The following is a 22390-nucleotide window of genomic DNA, read 5'->3' on the forward strand; positions in this document are numbered from 1 at the left end:
TCACAAAGTATCAAGTAGTGTGAAGTATCTTATTTATTGGCCAGTAGGTGGCAGCAATGTAATTAATGAACTACTGTAACAGTTGTAGGGATAAGTTTAGAGATACAATATCTGTTAAAATTACCATTAATGTCATTTTTCCACACTAAAAAAAAGATAATTGACTGAAAGGTCACAAATGTATCAGCATAACATAATTTTACTGTAGACATGAGCAGAGACGTAAGTAGAATTTTTAGTGCCGATGGCAACAGGGAAATTTCACATCCCCCAAGCCTAAAACTACAGTCAAATAAACCTGAAATACAATAAAATAAAATAAATAACAACATATATGCTGTATAATTTTATATATATATATATATATATATATATATATATGTGTGTATATATATATATATCGATTTGTAATGTCCGCACTCACAGCAATAGACAGTCACCATCAGGGTGCTCCTCAAGAAAGCCCAAATTCGGACATCCACATATACCAGATATTTATCCAGACCAGAGATCCAGAATAGAGGGCACTCACCAGTCCAACTTCAATTAAAGGATTTATTAATACATCAGGATCAGCACATAATGTCGACGTTTCGGCTTTGATAAGCCTTTTTCAAGACAGCCCAAGAGACATCTGCTCAGCATGCCAGGAACAAGCATACTGACAACCTCTCACGGGCTCCCCTATATAGTGCACATACTCAATTAATTGTCTTAATTACCGGAAATGCATCACCACATTAACCCTCCTTGGGTTCTCAGTATTATCTCAATCTGTTAACATCACACTACATATTTCACTTAAAGTACACATCGTGTGACACTGCTATACGGTATATTGGCCCTTTATGTACATAACAAACCATCATCAGTATATATTCACTAATTAAGATACTAACCGAGGTATCATATTGGCGTCTCTACCGGAAGCGTCCTACTTGCGCTCCACCGGCATCGATACACGTCTCTCCACTCACAGTAACAACTATGCCAGAGGTGCGTCACGTCACGTCCGCCCCGCAGTGACACGTCACCGGAAGTGCGACCCCCGCGTCTCACAGCGGAGTTGTTTGCGTTCCACCTATCGTTTACTCAAGGGACTTCACACTTCCCAAAATACCTCTGGTATAAGTACCATTAGCTAATAGTAAACGGACCAAATCGAGCATTGTCAACACAGTGTATATCAAACACTATACAGAGGAGCCCATGAGCCATCACCACACCACAATAAAATACATATCACCCTCCTATACTGGAATGCTAACCATGCCACATGAGACCCTCAGGTACATAAACCCGAAGGTCAAAGGTGTATGTCAGTAAATCCATATAAGAAATACATTAAAAAGCTAATAAATAGTTAAACAGTTTAACTCATAAATGGTATAGAATCGTATAATGTAAGATAGTTTTCATTGTACTTCTCGCTAAAGATCAATCAAGATCATATTGATGGAGCAACCTTTACATTTGAAGCAACCTGTCCTACCCGATTCTTCACACTGGTTAAGATCGGGTGGGACAGGTTGCTTCAAATGTAAAGGTTGCACCACCTGTAACTCGATGATAAGTGGAAGGGATATCCTAAATCCACAAAATGGAACTAAAATTAAGATCCGCTATAACCTCACTTGCACGAGTGCCTTTGTTGTTTATGTGGTGATTTGCCCGTGCGGCTTATACTATACTGGAATGACAAGCAGGTCATTCAGGGACGGAATGGCAAACCACAGATATTCGATCAGGTCGGCGATTGAAACAAAAGAAACCGACAAACCTGTGGCTAAACATTATCTCCAGTATAATCATCAGGTTTCATCTCTGCGCTGTATGGTCATTGACCAGGTTCCGGAATTGGTACGAGGTGGCGATCGAGTACTCGCCCTGAAGAAACTTGAAGCACGCTGGATTTACACACTTGACACTGTTGTACCACGTGGGTTGAATGAGAACAACCCACTAAAATTCTTTATACACTGAATACAGAGCACAACAATATGATCTTGATTGATCTTTAGCGAGAAGTACAATGAAAACTATCTTACATTATACGATTCTATACCATTTATGAGTTAAACTGTTTAACTATTTATTAGCTTTTTAATGTATTTCTTATATGGATTTACTGACATACACCTTTGACCTTCGGGTTTATGTACCTGAGGGTCTCATGTGGCATGGTTAGCATTCCAGTATAGGAGGGTGATATGTATTTTATTGTGGTGTGGTGATGGCTCATGGGCTCCTCTGTATAGTGTTTGATATACACTGTGTTGACAATGCTCGATTTGGTCCGTTTACTATTAGCTAATGGTACTTATACCAGAGGTATTTTGGGAAGTGTGAAGTCCCTTGAGTAAACGATAGGTGGAACGCAAACAACTCCGCTGTGAGACGCGGGGGTCGCACTTCCGGTGACGTGTCACTGCGGGGCGGACGTGACGTGACGCACCTCTGGCATAGTTGTTACTGTGAGTGGAGAGACGTGTATCGATGCCGGTGGAGCGCAAGTAGGACGCTTCCGGTAGAGACGCCAATATGATACCTCGGTTAGTATCTTAATTAGTGAATATATACTGATGATGGTTTGTTATGTACATAAAGGGCCAATATACCGTATAGCAGTGTCACACGATGTGTACTTTAAGTGAAATATGTAGTGTGATGTTAACAGATTGAGATAATACTGAGAACCCAAGGAGGGTTAATGTGGTGATGCATTTCCGGTAATTAAGACAATTAATTGAGTATGTGCACTATATAGGGGAGCCCGTGAGAGGTTGTCAGTATGCTTGTTCCTGGCATGCTGAGCAGATGTCTCTTGGGCTGTCTTGAAAAAGGCTTATCAAAGCCGAAACGTCGACATTATGTGCTGATCCTGATGTATTAATAAATCCTTTAATTGAAGTTGGACTGGTGAGTGCCCTCTATTCTGGATCTCTGGTCTGGATAAATATCTGGTATATATATATATATATATATATATATATATATAAAACAAGCCAAAAACAAAGGGATAGCCAGCTAGAATAATAACTGAGAAACTTACATTTAGCTTAGTTTCAAGCATCAGCCTGACAGATCATATTTGAAGGGTTGTGAAACAGGGATGCAGTTAATATATCGGCTGTCAGGATCCCGGCGTTCAAGATACCATCGCCGTAATCCCGACAGTCGTAAAATACAGCTGGTTGCAAACCCGACCGCAGCCCCATACTCCCACTCGGGATGCCGCTGTCTGTATATTGACAGCCAGCATCCTGTCTGCTGGTTTCCCATACTGTATGTATTCCGCGAAACAAACATACTACTAGTAATACAGTAAATTAGCATGGCCCACATGCTATTAGCAGGATAAGCAAATGAACAAATGGTAGGATTTTAATACTCATGTGATGAAAGCTGGGCAGCACACGATAAAGTAACTAGGCCAAATGATGTGATCCAGTTTGGTTACCTAGAAACACTGTACCATAAAACAGTAAAACATTCTAAATAATAGCATTGTTTTTTTTCATTAGTAATAAGGTTTTTCACTTATTGTTGCAATCGGTTCTATGAGGAGTATGACATGACTAACTGAATTAACTGTGATTTTAATGTTTGCAGAAATGATGACATGAAACGACAGACAGGATTTTTTTTCTGTAACTAATTGCAAAGGAAAGGCTGCTCAAAGAAAGATCATTTTCCTTTAGTTAGTGAGCTTCAAACCTTACTCTGACACAAAGTCTTGTCTGCTCAGACGAGGGTTACACATTCTTTCAACTGTGACTGGCTCAGATATTCTGTAATCCTTTCTTTTATTGTATTATTGGTGAATTCATTGCTCTTGTTATCAACTGAAGAGTAGCGATGTCCTTTAAATTAATAATGGTGGTATATGTAACTCTCTTTGAGGCTATTCTGTAGAAGTGGTTCACTAGTGCAGACCACACATTTTACCAGACAGGTCAGTGAAGAAGATGCTCTTATGGAATGATAAAATCTAATAATGCTCTTTAGAAGTGATGCAATATGACTGATTGGTAGGGGCAGGAAAATCTAATTTGCGCTGACCTTGCTGTTATGTGATTTGACATGACATTTTAAGCTCCAAATTGGTTTTAGCAATTGAGGAATATAATGGTTTTAGTTTTCAAGAAATATTGGATTGCAGAACAATGAGGAAATGCTGTAATTTAATCTACTGGCTACTCAATTACAATACTGCCCACAAAGCAATACCTTTGGTTATCATTCAATTACGTATTTTTTAATGTTAAAAAGTGAATACCCCATCTACTTTTTATTTGTGTTTTAAGTGAAAACTGGAAATAATCTGTCAATAAGAAAGAGCAGAGGGAGGGGCCAAGGGGTAAAGCCTTGTATCGCTGGGACAGTGACATGGTAAGTGAAACGAAATGTGCTGACAGTCTTGTACTGAAAGTCATATAGGCGGCAGAAACTGCATTCATACTGTAAGTGTGATTGTTAGGCAGCGATCGGCAGAGGAGGAAGCCATTGGTTGGTACTCAGGAAGCATATGTGGATAAAAATGAGGAAAGTCTGTACATTTTCTGTTAAGGGTTAAAGCAGAGGTTCTACGAGAGTGCCCCACCTGTCCTAGTGTACCACCCACAGAGAGTCTAGCTGCACCAAGATACAGGATATGAAGATTCACTTCAGACCAGATACTAAAGGGCCACATACACTAGTGCGATATTGCACGTTTTCATGCGATTACGAGTTCCTGAGACGTATAGCATGAAAAATGTCAAATTGCATGTACTTTTCTTGCGATTGCGATGCAATGCGCGCTCCCGTGTGTCACCCATTGCAATCGCAGATCACACGTGCTGCACGTTAGATTTATCTCAATTGCATGGAAATAGGTTTAGTAACATTAGATTGCCTGAGAAAAATCACATGTAATAATACACTCAAGTATGAAATCGCAATCACAGGCCTCCCGGGAAGCTCCCGGACAGATTGCAGGAAAACTGCAAGCAAGTCATTGCTGAGATACATCTCCCTGGTGTATGGGGCCCTAACACAAAACTGAACTTGTTCAGAGGTGGACACAGGGCCGATGTTTGCGCAGTTCAGTGATTTTGTTTACAGTTGTACTGTGCACACGCGGTGACTATTAGCAAGTGGACGCAGTGAGGATTTATTCACAAAGTGAGTGACAGATAGTGACCATCTGTTGGAGGTAACGGGGTGTCTTCAAAAACGCAAGTATTTCGGAGTTGCAACTGCTAATTCTTACACTGCTGTAAAGGTTCCAGCGGCTTTAGTTGCCACAGACATTCTGAGCAGCTATAGGGTTTCATAGATGTCCAATAGTGTAAAATTGGCTGATATCACATGGGAGCAAATATTCCCTTCATCTGGTACTGAAAGGGTTAAGGCTTAGTTCTACATTACTGTCCTTTGCTGGAGAAAAGTCATGTAAACATTATATGACCTGGAGTACAAAACTAAAATGTTTGGCGTTGCTTCCTGTAAGAAGCATTTATTCTCTGTGAATAGCTTTTCAGTGGTTTTATTTCACTTTCTTTTTGAATTTACATATCTACAAATACAGTATTGCTTGTATAATTAGCATTCATCCCATTCATTTTCCTGCTAATACTAATATTATAAATAAGACCGTAAAGTATAAATTCTCATGTTCTTAGTCTAACAATTAGCATGATGCCAGTATTAAATGAATAATCCTTCTGAAAAAAAAAGAAAAAAGTTTGACTTGCGCTATAATAGGTATGCCATATATATGAGATACCCTAGTACTGTTCTCTTATTTCACCTATCAAGGATTAAATCATGCACACATGGTTGGTGTACTGTATAGTTGATTGTGTGCCCATTTGTGCAGTGTATCTTATACACTGCTCATTCTCAGAAAATAAGTCTGCAGTGTTATATGCAATTTGGATGCATTGACCCTTCCGACTGAAGAGGTAGAACTGGGGTGGGAAGATGGGTGCTCAGGTAGGCAAAGTTCAGTGACGGCCATGCAGAACTGCGAACAGTCTGTTAAGAGGTGAATCTTTTACACCATCTAACTGCATCTACAGCAAAGGGTGTGACATTGGTGGTCATTCCGAGTTGATCGCTCGCTAGCTGTTTTTTGCAGCCGTGCAAACGCTAAGCCACCGCCCTCTGGGAGTGTATCTTAGCTTAGCAGAAGTGCGAACGAAAGAATCGCAGAGCGGCTACAAAAATAAATTGTGCAGTTTCAGAGTAGCTCCAGACCTACTCAGCGCTTGCGATCACTTCAGATTGTTCAGTTCCGGATTTGACGTCACAAACACGCCCTGCGTTCGGCCAGCCACGCCTGCGTTTTTCCTGGCACGCCTGCGTTTTTTCGAACACTCCCTGAAAACGGTCAGATTTCACCCAGAAACGCCCTCTTCCTGTCAATCACTCTGCGGCCAGCAGTGCGACAGAAAAGCTTTGCTAGACCTTGTGTAAAACTGCATCGCCCGTTGTGAAAGAACATCGCGCGTGCGCATTGCGCCGTATACGCATGCGCAGAAGTGCCTTTTTTTGCTTCATCGCTGCGCAGCGAACATTTTCTGCTAGCATTCAACTCGGAATGACCACCATTAGGTGAGTAATTCACAGATGGTAAGTACAGTATTAAATGAAGCAGGAAAACAATAAAGATCAGCTGGATTTAACAGTAAATTACTGGGAGCAGTAACTTGGCAAACTGAGATTTTCCCATGTTATGTTTCATCTTGTCTCATAAGACGTGCTGGTTTTCTTCCATAGAATGTTATTTCTAGACCTGCCCAGTTTATACCATCTATCTGGTAAACAAGACAGATTTTCTTATCACTAAAAGAATGGGCCAGTGTACAGTATTTGAAAAATAACATACAGTCTAACATGTACTGCAAAATATGATAACACCTTATTAAAAAGAATTAGTAATGATAGAAAAAGTATGAACTATTTTTTTTATTTCACTTTAGTTGAAAAATGCAGCTTTTGCCCAAAGAACTTCAGATTTACTAAGTGCTGTGTTTTCAGCTGTTAGCACAGAGTAATATTAGGTAAATATAAATGATCCAAACAAATGTGGTGATACTGCAGTATGATATTATTACTGTCATTGTTGATACTGGGGTGCGACCAATATAAACACTTAGGTCCTGATGCACTCTGCACCACAAACACATACATAAAAGTTTGGTCTAATATACTAAAAATGGCTTTTAAGTTGTACATAACTCAAGATCTGTCAAATCTCAAAACACGGCATTATTTCTACGTCAGGCATACACCAGACTTAAAAAAATCATATGGTCAAATGATTAATGACATATTCACAAAGGATTCCTATACAGTAGTGGAGCAGATACCATTTTGGTAACTCAGGTTTCAGATAATGACACTAGGTTAGGGACGAATTTAGGGGCCAGGCCGCCACTAGGCAAAACATTATCGGTCACGCCCCATCATGTCACTGCCACCTTTATAATGGAACTCTCTGACTGCCAAAGCAGCACCACCCTCACCCCCCCCCCTCCCCCACCACAATTTACTGACCATAAAAAAATCAAGTTGTAGTGACAAAAGAAAAATCATCTGGCCATCGGCTTAGCAGGGCTCTAATTCCCTGATTAATAGGCTAATGAGGTTGATTCTGAGTTGCACGCAAATGCAAGGTGCAAAATCAGGACCGGGGCTAGGGTGTTCAGCGCCCCATTGCAAACTATAAATTTGCGCCCTCCCAGACATGGATGCAATGAAAAAGGGGTGTAGTCTCACAAGGAAGGGGTGTGGCCACATAATGATACCCCCAATTCAAATTACACCACACAGTAGCACAAACTTATTCACATTACACTGCACATAGTACCCCTAATTCACGTTACGACACACAGTACTGCCCCTTATTCACATTACATCACACGTTAGTGCCCCTTAGTCACATTAAACTACACAGTAGTGCCTCTTATACATAATGCCCACAGTATGGTTCCTTTATAAACATAATATCCACAGCAGTAGTGCCCCTTACACATAATGCCCACAGTAGTATTGCCACACAGATATCCACAGTAGTACTGCCCCTTACACTTAACACCCACAGTAGAAGTGTCCCTTACACATAATGCCCACAGTAGTAGTGCCACACATAATGCCCACTGTAGTAGTAGTAGTGCCCCTTACACTTAATGCCCACAGTATAGTGCCAGACATAATGCCCACAGTAGTAGTGCCACACATAAAACCCACATTAATAATAGTGCCTCTTACATTTAACACCCACGGTAGCAGTGCCACACATAATGCCCACAGTAGAAGTGGTCCTTACACATATGTCCACAGAAGGGGAGAGAGGGGGGATTGTGCGATACTTACACAGAGACCAGCTTGAAGCTGCCTGTCATAAAGCTTGAGAGGAGCAGTGGGGAGGAGAGAGGAGGAGGAAGCTGGAGAGCTGTACTGACACTGAGAGCCGTGCTTCCCGTTGCTGGCAGGCAACGGGACTAGCCTGCTGGCAACGGGAATAGGCATAGCGGCAGCAAGCAGCAACAGCAGGGTAGCAAAGTGGGAAGAGCACCTCATCAGCCAGATGCCTCCCTGCACTGCGGGATCCGGTCTCTAAGTCGACAGTAACTAGGTCGACAATGTCTAGGTTGGCCACTATTGGTCGACAGTAACTAGGTCGACAGGGTCTTTAGGTCGACATGTTCTAGGTCGACAGGTCAAAAGGTCGACATGAGTTTTCCACAATTTTTTTCTTTTTTTTAACCTTTTCATACTTAACGATCTACGTGGACTACGAGTGAAGCGAGCCATGTGAGGGGACAAGGTGCACTAATTGGGGCTCCCGGTCACTCTTCGAAGAAAATGCCACCAAAAAACCCATAAAAAACTCATGTCGACCTTTTGTCCTGTCGACATAGAACATTTCGACCTAAAGACCCTGTCGACCTAGACACCCTGTCGACCTAGTTACTGTCGACCAATAGTGGTCAACCTAGACATTGTCGACCTAGTTACTGTCGACCTTCCATACCACACCCCTGCACTGCATACCCTTGCTGAGTGGGTTGCATCGGCTCTGTGCAAAATATTTGTGTGAAACAGGCTTCCCTTCACCACACAAACAACTCAGAATCACACAAAGTTTTTGATACACATCCATGACACGCCCATGACACTCCCACAAGTCAAGGTGGTTACATGCAATCAGTTTGCCACTGTCCAGTCCATGCCCTAAAACACTCTATTTAACGGAAAGAAAGTTCTGACAAAGTTGTGTCCAAGTCAAAATAGGACGGACATGTACAAAAATGTGTAAATTCACTTCAATCTATGTGCTGTTTGCAGACTCGCTATTTTTGTCTGTCAGGAGAGATCTGAGTGACTTAGATGATATGCCCCTGTGTGATGAGTAACAGTTTCTGTTAAATATTATATGTTTCATATTGTATCTAAACATATTTAATATAATAAAATAAGAACCTACATCTTAATATCTGACTAGTAGTTGGCCTAATCATGGGCAATGCAATTTGGATGTACCAGGACACTGTGCTGATTCATTTAATATGTGACGCTTGTATATATGTGTGCTTTGTATACAGGCTCCGTCACACAGATATACAAGTGTTGCATACGAAATAAGTCATTGCAGCCTCCCGGTACATCCTAGTTGCATTGCATTGTGTCTAAAAAGCATATTCGGCCAAAAAAGATTCCTGCTGCTAGCAGAGATTAGAGATTAGCATTACTCTCAATACATTCCTTGGAAAATCTGTGCTTAGTTCTTTTAGGTATAAAGAAAATTTACATTTATGTAAATATATCACTATATAATATATAATATAGTAGAGTATGAACAATTGCAGTAACTCACCATATTGTACAGTATTTCCGGTTCGGACAGTTGGATTACCATTCGCGGTGATGCAACTGCATTTAAATATTTTCCGTGAACTGTAATTGTGCTTCCACCACTGCAAGTAATCAGACACATTAAATGAGTTTTTCAAAAATGTTTTAGCAGTAAATATTATATGGCATAACAGATTACAGTATACTATTATGCATAATGTAACAACTTAAATAACATTATTACATTTGCAACTGTCCCGCTGGTAGTTTTGTTTGTTTTCCTCTGTATCAATGCAAACTCCAATTTCTGAAAATAAGTACCTGATAAACCAATGTCTTTTTTCAACCTTACTAAATATGCAATCCATGAAATACATCTTAAGGCCAGAGAGGAAAGGTAGCCTAACCATTATTGGAAGGCTGCAACATACAATCTTAGTACATAAAAACTACTTTTGATCTTAGACAAGAGGCTGTGAAGCAATCCCCCTAAACACTGGTTTACTAAACGACTGCCCTAGTTTGCCTAGTGGTAGTGTCAGCCCTATGGAGGAGGTGGGGGGGGGGGGGGGAGGGGGGGTTGGAGTTACTGTGGTGCAATCTGGATGCTCTTTTTACTTTGAGAATTGTCAGGTCATGCCATTTAAAGAGCAGCACTCCATTTGTTAACATGTGTTAATTGTCCCATATGTTTATATTCATGTAGCACATGCAAGTGCAAATATGTCAGGAAAACAAGTTCAACATAATATGTTATACTGGGCAGATCATTTTCTGCCTATCCTGCCAGAATGTTTTGTTGGTTTTTAAAAAAAATATATTACTGTTACTAAATTGTGTATTCAATACTAATATATGTAAATGTATTACTAAGATACAAAAATAGAGATAATGAAGATATTGTTTATGTATGGTATGACAGGTGCCCTTAGTAGCTACAGTGATATGATGTTTGTGTCTGATCTTCAAAAGAATTTAGCATACTACACTATACTCTGATTTGTATGTTTAATGTTTTTCTTTAAACAGGTTATGAGAAAAAAAGAGATCATCATATGGCGCACACAGTGAATTTCGGCCATAGAGGTGAGGAGCAGCGTTAGCCTTTTTTTTATATAGGATTATGCCTATTTACAGAAACAGTATATTCACTGATAACCCTTTCAGACTTAAGACAAAACACCAGGTTTTTATTCTGTGAACACACATTGACCCAGGAACAGCTTATCTCTGAAAGGGTCTGACCCAGGTTGACAGTCCCGGGTTCGTACTCTTTCAATCAACCATGGTTATTCCCAGGACCCAGGTCAGTGCCCCAGCTGTGTGAAAGGTATGACCCAGGTCTTGATGTCCCGGGCCATGCCTAAAAAATCTATTGGCGGGGTACAGTAGTGCCAAATGGAGATGACATCATCTTTAAGTGCCCACTGTAAGCTGGAAAAAACCCTGGTCTCTGAAAGACCCAGGTCTGTTTGTGAAGGGTGACAACCCGGGAATAACCTGAGTAGTCCCCAAGTGAATTAGAGGGAGGGAAATCTAATGTCAATGAAATGATTCTTAAAATATGCATGGTAAAATAATTTAGTTGCTGTGAAAAGTCTATTCTACAAATATTACCAGCCAACAGTGCTGCAAGTATGGCGGTACGGGGCGGTACTGCGTACCAGTAAGAAATTGACAGCCGGCACACAGTACCGTCAGCCCGACCACCTTTCTTGCAACTGCTGCTGTGTGCTCTGAGGGGAGGAGAGCGCAGTGCACGCCTCTCCTGCCCCTCAGTGCTCAGTCTGGTCTCTGGCAGCGGCGTGTATCTCAAATCAGGTGCCGGTTCTTTAGCCAATCAGAGCTTGCAGACCGGAGATACATGCTAGTGCCAGAGACCAGACTGAGGGGCAGGAGATGTGCACGCTGTGCTCTCCTCCCCTCATTGACACACAGCAGCAGCAGCAGCCAGCAAGCAGCGGTGAGCAGAACTATGGGGGCATGTGTGTACCTGGCACTGAGGGGGCATATCTGTATCTGGCACTGTGGGGGCATACTTGTATCTGGTACCATGGGGGCATATCTGGCACTGGCGGGGCATATGTGTATCTGGCATTGTGGGGGCATATCTGGCACTGTGGGGGGCATATGTGTATCTTGCACTTTGGGGGCATATCTGGCACCGTGGGGGGATATCTGGCACCGTGGGGCCATATGTATATCTGGCACTGTGGGGGCATATCTGGCACTGTGGGGGCATATCTGGCATTGTGGGGAATATGTGTATCTGGCACCGTGGGGGCATATGTGTATCAGGAACTGCACTACTGGAAGCATATGTGTGTCTGGCACTATTGGGGGCAAATGTGTATCTGGCACTGCACTATTGGGGACATGTGTGTACCTGGCACTATTGTTGGCATATGTGTATCTTGCACTGCACTGCTGGGGGCATATGTGTATCTGGCACTGCACTATTGGGGTCATATGTGTATCTGGTCCCCCATATGTGTATCATGCCCCCATTTTCATTGGCCATGCCCCATGTGGCATGTGGCCACACCCATTTTTGGCGCGCACACACAGTACGAATAAGAATTTTTTTCTGTTTGCACCACTGCCAGCCAACATTATGCAATTGGTCAAAAATTGCTCTTGGTCATCTATGAACTGATGATGCAGTGTAAATGCTGCCTGTGTTCAAGTCAATGGGGGATATCTAATTAACCGTGGTAATTTACCACGGCTAATTGTCCTGCTGGGGCCCATCTAATTAGCCCTGATGAGCCGGTTTATGTGGGATTTTGCTTCACCTGCCTCAGGCAGACATAACCAAATCCCTGGAAACAGTCCCGTTTTCATGCAAAAAGGGGCAGTTTCTACTGAAAACACACTGGTTTTACTGAACCTGTGTGTTTTCAGGAAGAAAGCTATTTTTTTTATGGGCGATCCACATTGGATACACACACAGGATAAAAAAATATCGGTGAAACATGGAAAAAAGTTTGAAAAACAGCCATTTTTCGCACCCAATTATTTCACCTCTAATTGGATATCCCCCAATGAGCATGACATGACATGACAAGATGGCATCTAATTGGAACTACTTCTGTTGCTCCATCAAGGCACACAATATGAAGCATGTACATAAACCACTGTGTTTAAAATATGAAATCAAAAAGTATGACACTTCAGGAAAAGATAACACAGCTGCCTGTTTATACTCCTGAGATAAGAGCTGATAAATAAAAAGATTACAAAGAATGGAGTGTAAAGGGGGGTACTCACTGAGTGATATTCTAAGCAATCTGACTAGGTTGCTTAGAATTTGAGCATCATCGCTCCGTGTGTACTCCCTACAGCGATAGCGATGTGCAGCCCCGCGCATCGCTATCGCTGCTGCTAGATTGGCCAAACTAGCGGGTCGCTCACTTCACCCGCTGGATGAAATGAGCGCCCCCCCCGTCTCCCCCCGCATGCTAAGCACAGATCGCGCTGTGCTGAGCGGCGGGAGAGATGTGTGCTATGGGCCTTTAGTACTGTACAAACATCATAATCAGAAGATTTCTCTTTAAAAATAAAATTAACAAATATAAAGGTACACTGAACATGCAACAAACAGCGTCAGCACTGATGGAATATTAGATTCCTCCTTGTGGCATGAACCTATTTATGCACTGTGTATTACTGTGCACCTACTGTATGTGTATTTGTGTGTACTCATGTGTACCAAGTTAAGTTTGTTGCTTTGTCATATCCACTGCTGCCCGAACAGCTTTCTTTTTTTACGAAGATAAATGTAACTAAATAGCGATATTGTGTGTCAGATAACATAAGTGTACAGTTGTTTCTGTGTAATGTAATATTTAAGAGATTACAGTAAAGTCCCCAAATCACTGTAAAAATAAATAAATAACCTTTTTATAATGAAATTTCCTATCTGAAAATATCAAAGATGACAAAGAATGCACAAGCATGAGGAGCTGCTACCTTACAGTACCATTTACTAAGAAATCTCCTTCATGCACAGTATGGGGCTGAAAACACTTATAGCCTAATGAGGAGCGCCATTAAGACAGCTTGTGCTGAATATTCCCGCTGGCTGCATAATAAATTGCTGCATGTCTTAATCACAGAGTTGTGTTTCTGGGTGTTGGGTTGATGTAATGTATTTGTTATGCTACTAAAATGGTACTCTGAATAAATAAAACAACTATTTTAAAATAACAATGGGATAGAATACGGAATGCATCATTTTTCTGGATTCATAGCTACTTTATAGGTTCTTGCAGTAACGAGATAATCATGTGCTGCAAAGTAAGTTCATAATATAGGGGGTCAATCAGACCCGATCGCACGCTAGCTTTTTTTGCAGCGGTGCGATCGGGTCTGAACTGCGCCTGCGTATGCTCCGCAATGCGCAGGCGCGTCGGCTGACGGTGACGGGGGTTGCCAGACAGAGACGGATTTTATGAAGAGAGCGTTCGCACCGGCGATTGCAAGTAGATTGACAGGAAGAGGCTGTTTGTGGGTGTCAACTGACCGTTTCTAGGGAGTGTCCGGAAAAACGCAGGCGTGCCCGGCCGTTTTAAGGGAGGGTTCCTGACGTCATCTCCTGGCCGGATCATCGCAGCGGCTGAGTAAGCCCTGAGCTGTGCAGAGACTGCACAAACTTTTGTTTGTGCAGTTCTCTGCACAAGCGTTCGCACCCCTGCACAGCGATTACCCCCTCCCCCTGTAAGCGGCGACTACCTGATCGCAGCACTGCAAAAAACCACCTGCGTGCGAGCAGGTCTGAATCACCCCCAAAGTACTGTATTTGCTATCAGATTAAATTCATGAAACAGTCCTAAACACTTGCACTACTAATTAGAGGAAAACAATATGAAGACACAATGTTTCAATAAGTTGTACTAAGCTAAATATAACTATATCATTAGAAAAATATAGTTCCAGTTATACTGAGAGTGTCACTGTAATGCTCCTTATTAGTACTGTATATGGTGATCTAGTAGTCACTGGATATGCATCTTAATACACAGCACTGCAATGACAAAAGTGTGTAATGATTAAAAATAGTAAATTGAAGGAGTGTGACAAATTAGCATTCAAATGTATCTTTATATCTAACTGTATACATTGCACAAGTTGGTTACATTTCATTTTCCATATTAATTGTTGTCAGAAAACAGGATAGTTTACCTTAGGAAAGACTTTGTTGGGTATATTTTAAAAATGACAGGATCATCTTTATATGTAAACTTAGTGCTTGCTTCACGACGGGCATTGTCAATTTTCAGTGTCACATGATACGCATCAATTCTGTTAGCTGGTGTATAGCACTGAATGGCAGTACTGGACACACTGGAAAAGAAACAAGGGACACACCATACAACAGTCAGTCAAGTGGAAAGGGTTTAGCAAATTAAAAGTGAAAAACAAGATGTATTTGTCGAGGAAAGAATAAATGCATTAGACTTAAAAACTTCAGATTTGCGTACTATAGTTATCAGTGAAATGTAAAATATTCTGAAAAGTATCTTTTAGCACAGTATTTTCATTTCATAACACCTGTTATCACTGTGATTTATATTGTGACCATATATTTAGCTACTTACTTTGCTTTTAGCAGACAATGTCTGTGGCATTTACACTGAAAATGCAGTTTAAAAAAATATATATTAAAGACGCATCTATTGACTGTACTACTATAGTATACTATATTGACTGTACTAATCTACTGTACATAGATTGAGTAGCAGTTCTGTTGCATATACATCTATGGGATGCAGTTACATTGGCGGCAGTCAGGATCCCGGCGGTCAGGATACAGACGTCAGAATCCCGACTACTGACAATGCTGCCAGCCAGAATACTGGCTCACAGGGGCTATTCACTCTCGTGAGTGTCCACGACACCCACAGAGTGGGAATAGAACCTGTGGTGAGTGCAGCATAGCGAGCCCGCAAGGGGACTCTCTGCGCTCGCCCCGCTGCAGGCATACTGACAGCTGGGATGCTGTTGTCTGTATACTGACCGCCAGCATCCCAAACGTTGTTTTTTCATACTGATCCCACATCTATAATATGATTCTGAATGTTGTCCCATCTTGGTAGTGCAAACTCAATCACTGACCCCCGATCTTTCATCCCTGCACAGCTGATCCCCGGTACCTGATCCCTCCTCCCCACATAGCTGATTGTAATTTCATGGACAGAGAGATGGAGGAGATACAGATGGAAACAGGGGTACAGGTAGGGGGTAGGGACAGGGACAAGAAAAGGTGGAAGGAAGAAGGAGAGCAGATAAATGGGAAGGTAGGGGAAGAGAGATAGGAGACAAACTACTGCTACAACATCTCTCTCTCTCTCTCTCTCTCTCTCTCATATATATATATATATATATATATATATCTATATTAGATGAGATTGGCCTTCATCTATTTAACTATCTTACCTTTTGATGTTGCAAAGTTGATCTCCAATATAAACTTTTCTATCTTTTCCACTGTTCAAGTAATCTCCTTTTAGGGTAAGCAAAGTTTTTCCTGACAGTGGTCCATAACTTGGTGTTATGCTTGTTATCACAGGGTTCTTGTAAAGAAAACAATAGTCATCATTTCAGACAGTTTATGATAAATAATCCAGTTTGTGAATATAAATTATTATTGCAAAACGGAAATGTACTTACGATATATGAGAAATTGCTGAAGGTGATGGTCTGTTTTCCATTTGACACACTGCTACTTATGTTAAATTTTGTGCTAACTTCTTTCCCAATTCTACAGATCAGTCTGAAAATAAGACATTATTCTTTAGTTATTATACCACTGTTTTCTACATACTACACAATGTTCCACGGAATATGCTTTGTACTGTATGACTGGTGACTCTTTTTGCCATCAGAGATCTGGTGCCTTGGTGTATCAAGCCTTTGAGAGATATAAAGTGCAGAAGTTGTCCAAAGCAACCACTAGCTTCTCACTGTCATTCATAGACTGCGATAGGTAAATTACAGATTTGTATCTTTCTCCAAGATTTGATACATCTCCCCTTTTTGTGGGAGCCAACAAATATTGTGGTAACCTGAAAACGATTTTGAGTCAGTAAAGTGGTAGCCACCAGAGATCTAGGATCTGTAATCTGGCAACCATGAGAGATCTATGGGTAAATTTACAGTGTCTTGCTTCTCTGTGGCTTTAAACCCACTAAAATATTGGTGGGTTTGACCCTGATATTTTAAACACTAACTACAGTAAACACAAAACACTGCATGTTTTTATTTTAATATTTAGAATTTTGTGCACTAGAATGTGGTTTGTATTCTATACTAGATTTGAATTCTATCTCTAAGATAAGTGCCACATAAAAGGCCTCAGTAATTTGGGCATTATAATGATCTATGTATTAAGGGCCATATTCAGGTTTGTTAGCAAACCAAAAAAGCTAGCAATTCCGCAAAACCATGTTGTACTGCAGGTGGGGCAGATGTAACATGTGCAGAGAGAGTTAGATTTGGGTATGTTACATTGTTTCTGTGCAGGGTAAATACTGGCTGCTTTATTTTTACACTGCAATTTAGATTTCAGTTTGATCACACCCCACCCAAATCTAACTCTCCCTCCCCATCTGCAGTACAACATGATTTTGCCCAGTTGCTAACTTTTTTGAGTTGCTAACAAACCTGAATAACCCCCCCATATACTATTCGATAGAATGTCATCTGTGCTGTATACAGTATATGTCGCTAGAATACTCTCAATATTGCACAATGGTCTGAAGCTCTTTGCCTTAAAATTCGTGTACAATGTACATCTCAGACAGTTAGGACATAAATTCTATAAGTAGGGCCTTTTTTAATAAATTACAAAAGGAACATTTAACAATGTTCCACCAAGACTTAGCAATGCATCCCAACAGTTCAAATCCATGATTCGGGACACGTAGCATGGCCATGTTACAATGAGGGCATGGTACCACTACTATGGTGCAAGGTCTGTTGCGCGTGAGGTTGTCCCACTGCCACCTCCCCTCACATTCTTTACCAGGTGCACCAGTAGCACTGTCCTGCTATGTTGTGAATGGGACAAACCTCCCAATTTCTTAATATGGTACAGACATGACTGTGGGCGGGAAATATCTCTCATTTCAGGACAGTTGCGAGGTATAACATAGTATTAAACTTCTTAGAATGAAGAAGGCTCTGAAAGTGTATTTTCTTAAATTTATTAAAAACACACCCAGAGTTGGTTAAGACGTATCTACAGTAAATATGCATAACTCATGCTACAATTCATGGGCCCACCAATCATACAGTCCCTGGCCTATAATGTTGTTGTTATTATTGTAGCGTATTTTCTGACCATGTTTAAAACTTGAATACTCATAAAAAAAAATCTTACTTGTTTTGGTTGCTGTTTTTACCATCAATTTTGCAATTATTTTTTCCAATAATAACTGAAGTATCTCTAAAGCCAACATTATCTTTGTTTAGAACAAAATCCCATCCACATATTGTTAACACAGTGCCACCATCGAAAGGAGCAGAAGTGGGAAATATCTGAAATATAAAAGCAATTTTTGCTTATGGAATCAGCATGTTACATGATTAGAGCAGGGATTCCCAACCACAGTCCTCAAGGCACATCAATAGTCAAGGTTTTAAGGCAAGCTATACTTGAGTACAGGTGACTTACTGTACTTGTGCCTTGAGGACAGAGGTTGGGAAACACTGGATTCAAGTAATGGCATTATGTGAACATTAAATAGTAAAGGTTGCTATAGTGCTTTTTTAATAACATTTCATTGTCAGGTTTAAAAAAATGGAGAAAAAAGTGAAATAGTAAATGGACATATACAGGGTCAATGATGGTGATAATAACAGTTGTATAATGTAATAGTACAAATCATAATCTTTAACCCTTTCATGCATAGAGGTCACTACAGTGGACAGTTGTTTTTAAGTCATTATCTCCTACTGAAACTCTCATGTGACATCACTAGCACATGGTGTCCTCTTCTTTGGACCTCTACAAAGCTTAGAAGGTATGCCACCTAGTGGCAGCTTTTAAGCCCTACATTACCAAAAAGGTCAAAATAAAATGGCTGAGAAAAGTTCACCAGCACCGAGCACTTCAGGGATTTCTTTAGAATATTTTTACTCAAAGATAGCAGTGCACATAAAAAAAGGAAAGTAACATTTAGGGCATAATATGGTAGATGTTGTGATCAAACACTCACTTTGTTTTTCACAGAAGATGTAAAAACATATACAATACAAGATAGTACATACAAGGCTTATCCTGGCATGTATGCCTAACCTAAATATTTTCCTTGTATAATAGCCATATATACAGAAAAGAATTTACTCTGCGCCAAAAGACACTTTACAAAACCACAGTGTGCAGTCTGTCATGTGTAGTAATTGACTCGATACAACTTCAGATCTATGTAACCACTTTTATATTTGGTCTGTTAAAATTGACACAATAAGACACAATACTTTGTAGCAATAAATTGCTCTCTATAAAAGAAATATAGAAATATACAATATATTTAAAAGTAACTAGTTGGCTCTGTTTGGTTGGAATTAAATTATTAAACTCTGGCGTCCCAGTGTTCAGTTAGATAGAAGAAAGTCCCGCAATATGATGATACAGTCTCTTAGTAAATGACTTATAGAAATTGCAATATATAATTACCCATGTGCTGGTTCCTGGAGTAATTAGATACAGGGTCCGTTTTGTAGAATAATGCACATATGCAGGTAATCAATATGGTATTGGCACAAGCTCACCCTGAATGTTAGCTTTATCATGAAACCTCTATGACTATTTCCACGTCACAGGCAATAGACCCCACAGTGGAGGACAGCGGTGAATACCCAATGTGAGCAGGTGGAATCCTGGATGTAGTTGAGGCGGCTAAGAACGGCCGTGAGCAGTGATCAGCTGGTATCTGCTGGCTTTGATGTCAGTAGTAAGCCTTTTAACGGTAAACGTTGCGGGGTGCCGCCGGCTCTGGGCACCTGTCAGAATCACCAGCGAGGTTATCAGCGGGTAGTCACCGGCTGGAGCGCCCGGTGTGCAGCGTGCAGGCGTGTGCTGTCAGAGTCTCCAGCGGAGTTTTCAACGGATAATCGTCGGCTAGAGCGCCCGGCGTGCAGCATAAAATTATGTGCTGATGCGGTGTAAGATAGCAAGACCGCTCTATAGACCAATTGAGCCAAACAGAGTACCAACGTGGAGTGGGCGTCAACGCGTTTCGTCTCCTAGGCAACCGGAGACTTCCTCAAGATGGATATCTCCCCTCTCAATGATCCCTAATTTATACTTGTCTAATAGTTCTATTAACAACAGTTGTGTCAATTAAGTAGATACTATCACTAATTCAGTGCATTTAAGTGAAAGAATTATATATCAACATCAACATAACTAGTTATAGAAACCAAATTTGCATACAGTTAAACACATATAAAAAAGCTTGTACCGAGTCAATCTACCAGAGTTGATTTATATTTTATAGAGTTCTACTACTAGATAATTGAGTCTAATTGACTTGTTTTGTCACTTAATCAGACATAATGTTTATTGTGCAAGTCTGATTATTTTAGTGTTGAACATACATGAATTCATAGAGAAAGAGACCTTTTAAATGGTATACTATTTAGAACATAACACCAATTGATGCGTTCCGATCTTATATATTTTACTATAAGAGTTGTACAGCTAACAACTAGCATATATAAGCCAAATAATTAATAATAAAAAAGGAAAAGAAAGAAAGGTTTGGAAAGTTATGCTGGAAAATTAATAACCATCTTTTCGCTTTATACCGTTATTATAACCAAAATAGGATTTTTTTATGTATATACCCTTAAAATACATGAAAAATGGGAAGTACTAAACTAACCAAATGGATAAATTAATACATATAAATTATACATAAATATAAATAAAAATGAAAATAAAAATAAAAAAGATTTAAAGTATAATTCATACTATAACAAGTATATACATTCATAACTACTTATAATTTTATATATTACAAGAATAACTAAACTAAAAAACTAAAGTAAATACCTATTATGATAAATAATAAAAATGGATTTTGATTAAACAAGATTTGCCTTTTATCTAATCTAAACATGAATAATCCAGAGCTTCATTAAGACCATTGGGATGCAGAGTGTCTAACTTAAAGATCCATGAGGATTCACCTAAACATAATTTCCGGAACCTGTCTCCCCCTCTTTTTGTACAGGAGAATTGTTCCAGTCCCACAATACGAAGGGATGAAGGATCACCATTATGTGCTTTACAAAAATGGCGTGATACACTGTGGGTTTGTAGTTTCTTGATGATATTAAGTCTGTGTTCCCTGAATCTGGATTTAATTGACCTTGTAGTTCTCCCTACATATTGAAGGGAGCAAGGACATTGTAACATATACATACAATAGTCTGAGTCACAATTTATAAATTGTTTAATCGGAAAGATGTTATTATTACTTTTAGACATAACTTGTGAGGTTTTATTCATCATATATTTACATGTCAAACAGACTTTCTTATTACATCTAAAACAACCCTCTGGTCTTTTGGGTAACCATGTGGAATTTATATCTATTGTTATTGGTTTTAAATAGCTAGGGGCCAACATCTCTTTGAGATTGGTGTTTCTCTTAAAGATAATCATTGGTTTCTCTGGCAAACATTTATTTAGAATAGAATCTTGTTTAATTATCTCATAATTTGTCAATACGATCTTTTTTATATCTCTTGATCTGTTATTAAATTTAGAGATAAATTTCATGGAATCTATTGTGGGTGAAGTTCTTGTTTTAGTTTGACATTTTTGAGTTTCAAGGGGGAGATCTTTATAGTTTTTTGAAAATACCAAATTATTTCTCATAAGCGAATTTGCAAACCGCTTAGAGTCCTCTAATATATGTGGAGGATATCCTCTTTCATGAAACTGCTGTAAGAGTATCTCAACTTGTAACTGGAATGCTGGATCTTCCGAGCAATTCCGTCTGATTCTGGTAATTAGATTCTTTGGAATATTTTTTAGCCATGGTTTATAATGTCCACTTGTATAGTGCAGATAATTACCAGCCCCTACTGGTTTAATATAATTGGCTGATATGATCTTATTTTCGCATATTGAGAACGTGATATCTAGAAAGTGAGTGGTTTGTAAATTAAAACTGTGAGTGAATTTCAAATTATAAGTGTTATTATTCAAAAAATTCACAAAATCAAGAGCTAATTGAGCACCTCCATTCCAAATAATAAATAAATCGTCTATGTAACGGCCATAGAGGACCAGGTTCTCTCTATATGGGCCACTCCAGATGTATTCTTCTTCGAAGCGGCCCATATAGAGGTTGGCAAAACTAGGTGCAAACCTGGTCCCCATGGCCATTCCAAGACGCTGTAAATAATACTGTGCATTAAACAGAAAATAATTGTGAGTCAAAATGAAAAGAATGGCTTCCAGTACAAAGTCACGGCGCCCTGATAACATATTTGTATCTCTGTCTAAATAATATTTAGCAGAGTC

At 40.0% G+C, this 22390-nt stretch overlaps 1 protein-coding gene across 2 annotated transcripts in view; it reads right to left on the minus strand.

The window, feature by feature from the left end:
- The window catches only part of MET (MET proto-oncogene, receptor tyrosine kinase), a 226627-nt gene that overhangs the window by 76072 nt on the left and 128165 nt on the right, over nt 1-22390 (minus strand). For both annotated transcript variants that reach the window (XM_063927234.1, XM_063927235.1), the window contains exons 6-10: nt 18230-18387; nt 16519-16621; nt 16285-16421; nt 15031-15192; nt 9869-9968 (exon numbers count right to left, since the gene is read on the minus strand). In XM_063927234.1, the coding sequence (XP_063783304.1) occupies nt 9869-9968; nt 15031-15192; nt 16285-16421; nt 16519-16621; nt 18230-18387 (660 nt within the window). The remainder of the gene's footprint in view (nt 1-9868; nt 9969-15030; nt 15193-16284; nt 16422-16518; nt 16622-18229; nt 18388-22390) is intronic.

The sequence above is a fragment of the Pseudophryne corroboree genome, chromosome 6 (assembly GCF_028390025.1).
Source record: "Pseudophryne corroboree isolate aPseCor3 chromosome 6, aPseCor3.hap2, whole genome shotgun sequence".
NCBI lineage: Eukaryota > Metazoa > Chordata > Amphibia > Anura > Myobatrachidae > Pseudophryne > Pseudophryne corroboree.